Raw genomic sequence first — 6441 nt, 5'->3', positions numbered from 1 at the left:
GTCCTCTGTCACTGAAGCAAGCAAGCCTCATGTTAGTTTCAAGCTGCCTGGCTGCCGGCCGCCATCTTGGCTGGCAGTTAATTTGCACATTGCCCTTATTAGCCAATGGTGAAGGGTAGTGGTCATATGCTAATTACCATGTTTCTCTTTTATTAGATAGGATATGCACAGCCCATGGACACAGACAATAGTGTGGTAAAGACCTGGGAGGGGTGGGTGTGGGGTGGAGAAGGTTAATGGTGAAGAAAAGGGGGACTACTTTCAACAATACAGATAAATTTAATAGAAAGTATACCAATATTAAACTAATCATAATGTCATGTGTTAAAATGCTATTCCAGGGGTGTGAATAAAACATCATCAGAAGAAGACAATTTGATTCATTTTGTACCTTGGAAAAACAGATAAGAAGAGGTCATAAGAAGCTCTTTACAGGATGAGACTTTGTATCTGAGTGGGGCTTTGAAGGATCAAGATTTTGTCATGTCAAGACTGGAAAAGGCATCCCTGATAGATAGTAAAACAAACTATACGTAAGTGTTCTTAAAATAGAGCCTGGTAAGCTAATGTTCAGTAAATTAATGAGAAGACATATTGTATGAAATGATCAAGGAAAGATGAGTGACTAGATGAAAGGGGACTGGAGTAGGGGTGATGAATGCCATGAGAGAAAGATTAAAACAGTTCAAACATCAACCTATCTATGTTGCTCTTCTGTTTAAACTCAATCCTTTTCCATGACTGTGCTATTGTAGGAGCCTCCCTCCCAAATTCTTAGCTTAATCTCTAAATTCTATCTATGGTGTTTTCAGGATGGGGCTTTCAGAAATACAGATCTGATTATATTGTTCTCCTTCCCACATTTCAGTGCTCCTCATGGCATTCATCTCCCAGTTTATAATTCCTGTCCATAAGATCTTAAACTCCCAAAAGGATTAATTTGCAACTAATTTATTTTATTAAAATAGCTTCTAAACTAAATTTAGCTAATTTATATTATTAAGAGATGGGGGAAATAAATAAAGTGAGGTCACAAGCCATAATCATTCACTTCTGTGAATTCAAAAGGTTTGATGCAAAATTTAAGGATTATATACAATTAAGCTAAACATACTTAAATACGTAAAATATAGCACATATGGTTCAAGTGACACAAAATCTTTAAAATTGATTGCTGTTGGTATAGAATCTTCCCTGGATATACTAAAAAAAACCCAAAAAACTGCCTCTCTCAACCCCCATGTAGTAGTAAAATCTCAATCAAGAATTTAATGACAGCCCCAAATGGTTTGGCTCAGTGGATAGAGTGTCAGCCTGCAGACTGAAAGGTCCCAGTTTCGATTCCAGTCAAGGGCATGTACCGTGGTTGCAGGCACATCCCCAGTAAGAGGTGTGCAGGAGGCAGCTGAGTGATGTTTCTCTCTTATCAATGTTTCTAACTCTCTATCCCTCTCCCTTCCTCTCTGTAAAAGAATCAATAAAATTAAATTAAAAAAAGAATTTAATGACAGACTTGTTTAATGACTACAGTTCTGAGTAAACTGAAAATCTGCAATTATCATACTGTAAATTGGACGTTTGCTTTTTAAAGACTAAGATAGGTTAAAATAGCATTTTATATATGTAAAAAAGATTCCTTGGAATTATATAAATATAGTTACCACATCTTCCCATTCCTTTAGTGTATTTCCAGGGAACAATTTTGTTCTTTAAGATATATGGTTCTGGGCCAGAAAGCATTCTGGATTTAGAATGAGAAAACTTAATGTTAAGTCCTGCTTTACTCTGCTACTTATTAAATAGGTCAAATCATTATCTTTTCCTAGCAGCTTTTTGTATGAAAAAAAAAAAAAACTGAGTTAATAATACCTTAATTATTCCACAGGGTTATTTGCAAATTGTATATATGAAATCATTCCAGCTTTAAATGATCATTGGTCACTATTTAATAAACTCCTAAAAAGCACAGTTATTTCTGTACTATCTCAATATTAAAATTCTTTCTACTTTTGAAGACGGGGAACAAGATTTAGGGAATTAACAACTATTACTTTTCCTCCTTCTATTGGTAGAAGAACCAATAGGGAAGCAGGAGAAAATATGCTCAGATGAACCCTTGACAAACCACCAGTTCATCCCTGGAAGGAGATCTGAGAGAATGTCTAGTGTCTGGTGACACTAAGTGAGAAGCCCTCAATGAACCATTATCTCTAAGAGTAAAAACAGGGCGAAAGGATAGATACTAAGTTATCATGCGATCTACGTGCCCCCTTGATTTCTCAGGAATCTTACCCCTAGATTAGCTGTCTTTTGAAAACAGACTATGAAAAACAATAGCAGTTGGCAACCTTTTTCCCTTAATGCAAAAATATATTTTACTTGGTTGGTATCATGTAATTAATGAATTTACTCATTAACAAACAAAATTAACACAAATGTTATAATCTAAATCTACTTTACTATTTATACAACTGAATAATTTCAAAATATCACTGGTCAATTAAAATTTTCAAATTCTCAATGTGAAAAATAGCCTATCATTTATTCTAAGCTGCACATACAAACCCTTCATATTACCTTGGTCTCAAAATGATCTGGACAAAGTCTATTTATATGTCACTTTCATTTTACTTCCTAAATATATAAACTGAAACAATAGATAGTTCCGATTTATAACTTTTTAAAAAACTAAAGAAAACCAAACTTACTGAAATTCCTAATCATTTCATGTATTTTTAAATGATTAAAAATTCTCCAATAAATATACTGATGTCATTATTGTTACTGCATAAAAACAGTTTTTGTACTCAACACAAAAACTTAAGGAAATAAACTTGACTTTTGACCCTACAGCCTAAGTCACAACATTTCTCATCAGAATGATTAATTTTAACAAAAAGACAGGAAAACAAGACAGAGCCACCCACTTCGATATTCTCATTCTTTGAAAAAAAAATCCCAATTGAGCTCATGAACTGGAACCATCATTTTGCAAAAAGTATGTGATCCATCGAGAGTACATTTTGATTATAAGATTAACAAGATCATTATCTTTCTTATTCTTTGCACTGAGAAAACTGTACTGACATTAAAAAGTGGTTCTAGCTTAGTTTTACTTAGAAATCTGATAAACTTTTGCCCAGGAACCAACTAACCTTTAGTAACAAGGTTATTTCATTTTTTTCCTTTTCTGGTTACTTGAAAACATATAAACAACAAAATATAACCTTTAAAAAACCTACTCCATTGATACAGAACTCATTTTTTGTGCAGCCTTGCTATATCCATTGAGTAGAGAATGGAGACTATGTGTTTTTCAGTTAAGATATTAAGCAAGATATTAAGCATCCTACAGCTCTTGTAATCCAGTCTCGTGTGTGTGTGTGTATGTGTGTGTATGTGTGTGTGCATTTGTGTCCATGCTCAAGCACCTGTGTGCCTGCTTAAGTAGTAAAGCAAAAGGATCATTTTAGACACATGGAGAGGGAGAGAGAAAAAAGTGTGAATAAGCAGGAAGAGATTTTTTTTTTTTTCCTGCAGGCTCAGGGAGTCTGCTGTTGGCTATGAGTAAAAGCTTTAAAAGCAGCCAAAATTTGAGCTGATTCTTAAAGATTTGGGTTTTATGCCTTTGTGTCATTATTTTTCCCTCTTACTTTTGAATAACTTAGGTGGGTAGTAAATCAGCTCTAACCTTGAGAAAACTTTGCTCTAGAGGAAAGAAGAGAGTATTAAATTAATTATTCAAGGTGAGTTATGAGAAGGACAAGAGTCATTCAAAAAACGGTGGGATGAAAATAGGGAAGGAATACGGGAGGGGAGGGCAAGAAGAGGGAAAAGGACAGGAAAGCAAAAGAAAGAGGGTGCTGAGAAAGTAGTTTGGAAATTGATAAAAAAAAAAAACAACTTGTCCATTTAACATAATTCACTTACCTGTGTTATTTTTTCTATTCCTTGAAAGTTGTGCTTTTCAAAATGTTCTGCTATATTTAGGAAGGTGTGACATTGTAGGTAGCAGCAATTACTTAGGACTATCAAAAGTTGTTGTTCCTAAGAGTAAAACAAATTTTTATAAAATTACACTTATATTAACAAATTTAAAGTCTAACAGTTACCATTAAACTTAATTATAATCTCTTGATGTTTAATATCAATATTCAACATTTCGGTTTCCTTGACTCCTTTTTTCCCAATATTAACACAGAGAGAAACATTAATACAATTCTATAATTTTCATTGCTCATTATTATATAATACAGATTCAAATAATGTTCCCTTTGAAATTTAACAGCTATAGAGAGAAATAGGCTGATGAAAAACAGTTAACTAAAGTAGAATCAGCTGTAGTTCAAATAAAAGGGATTCATGTTATTAGTTATTCTACTTAACACTTTGTGCACAAAAAGCTAAAAATGGCTATTTTTAAGCTATTACAAAAACTGTGGAAACTCTTAGAAAATAGTTTATAAGAAAATTATAATATAATCCATATGAGGGCTCTTTTAAAAATGTGGAACTTCACAGAATTTTTATGTACGACAGTCTCCCTCTTTTGGGGAGTGAAGGCACACAGGGTAGAAGACTCCTGCATTGTCAGTAATAGAGGACTAGAGCCCTATATTCTATACTCTCCAGAGTTGTAGCTGTTTAAAGTCATTTCTAATCAAAATTATAGACCCCAATGCTGATAAATAAACCAACTTTTACTGTTCAGAAGAACTATTTTTGTAAATAAAATTCCAGGAATGGTATTTGTCACTGCTATTGAGGCTCACAGAGAGCACTTTCCCGGTGCTCCCTCACTTATAAGAGCATTATCTGGACAAAAATGTGACTAATTTAGGGCCTTAGTTTAAGACCTCTTGACTAAAAACAAAGACAAAAACCACTTTCCAGGAAAAGTGCTCACCCATATTTGTTTCCTATTTCATATGTAATCAGAATAACTTATGTTAAAGTCAATATGATAAACATGGAAATAGGCCTCTGTCCTTTGAGGTATACAAACCACAGAATAAACTTTTTTTCCATATTATTTTGTGTGTTTTTTCTTTATTGATTAAGGTAATTACATATGTGACCTTATCCCTCCATTGCCCCCCCGCCCCCCCGACTCATGTCTTCACTCCCCTGGTGTCTGTGCCCATTGGTTAAGCTTATATGCATGCATACAAGTCCTTTGGTTGATCTCTCTCCCCCTTACCCCACCCTCCCCTCTTTAAACTCAATTTGCCAAGCACAAGTTGTATCTCCCATAATTTCATTTGGGCTCCTCAAATTTTTAAAAACTTTCTAAATTTAAAAATGTTTACTTAATATGTTCCTCTCTATTTCTGGTAGAGTGTAGTCTAGTCAATGCCTTTTTTGGTCATCAACAAATATAATTAAAAGACCAGGAATTATTAAGGTACCTTCAAGCAAATGAAACACTGTTAATAGCCTTCATAATCTATAGGTGGGAAATGGAGTACAGAACAAGGTAAAGAGGATTATGGCATGTAAGCTCCTCCCACACTCGTGTTTAAATGACAAGTAAAAATCAGAAAGAGAGCAATGAACAGCTCTGGAAAGGTGCACAGGTAAGGCTGGGAGGCCATATTCCCTATTACCCTAGACTTGGTGTTACTCTTATGTGGTCCTTGTACATAAAGCACATGAAATAAAGTAAATGTCTTACCAGCCACTCTAAACATGCTGCACTCTTTGACATTCTCATCTGGACTCCCAGTAAAAAATTCAATTCTTAATGGCCTTACCCATCATCTTCCTTCCGAATATTAGCCTTATCTAGGAGTTCATCATACCCACAGTAATTAGCTCTCTGTGGTTGAGGAAAATGGTTCTTCTCCTCAAATGGAAAAACTATTTGAGTGATCTAAAGTTTTACCCTTAGTGTTTCCCCACTCCCCTCTAATCTAACCAATTAGGAGATTTTATATATATATATTACACACACACATACACACACACACACACACACACGCGCGTATTTTGGTTTTGCCATGGAATTTTGTGTTCAAATAAAATGCTATTATGGAACTGACAGAAATAAAATAGAGAAAAGCAGAGTCTCTCTGGTTAAAAAGAAAACATGTGCAGGGAACAGGCATCTGTCCTCTGTCTCCTCTCCAACTTTCAAGCACCAGAGACCTACTAGGACACGTAGTTCACACAAGAACACGCAAAATGTGGAGAGTAGAAGGAACTAGTTAAGTTGCAACTTGAACTAAAAAGATTTTAAGTGTAGAATATATATATAATTCTATATTTTTAAACATTTTCACAAAATAAAACAATGCTACAGCACTAACGTAGTAGGTAATTTAGATAGATTTATGAAATAGCCATTAAATAGTTGTTTTGTTGTTCTTGTTTTTTAAATCCTCACCCACGGACATGCTTGGGAAGGGGAGAGGAAGGGAGGGGAGGGGAGGGAGAGGGGAG

The 6441-nt window shown here is 34.6% G+C and overlaps 1 protein-coding gene across 3 annotated transcripts in view; it reads right to left on the bottom strand.

Moving 5' to 3' along the window:
- The window catches only part of EXOC2 (exocyst complex component 2), a 152910-nt gene that overhangs the window by 23467 nt on the left and 123002 nt on the right, over positions 1–6441 (bottom strand). For all 3 annotated transcript variants that reach the window (XM_015562069.1, XM_015562073.1, XM_015562076.1), the window contains exon 21: positions 3931–4047. In XM_015562069.1, coding sequence (XP_015417555.1) covers positions 3931–4047 — 117 coding nt within the window. The remainder of the gene's footprint in view (positions 1–3930; positions 4048–6441) is intronic.

Source organism: Myotis davidii, unplaced genomic scaffold (assembly GCF_000327345.1).
Source record: "Myotis davidii unplaced genomic scaffold, ASM32734v1 scaffold871, whole genome shotgun sequence".
In the NCBI taxonomy this organism is placed as follows: domain Eukaryota; kingdom Metazoa; phylum Chordata; class Mammalia; order Chiroptera; family Vespertilionidae; genus Myotis; species Myotis davidii.
This window is presented reverse-complemented; position numbering and strand designations above follow the sequence as displayed.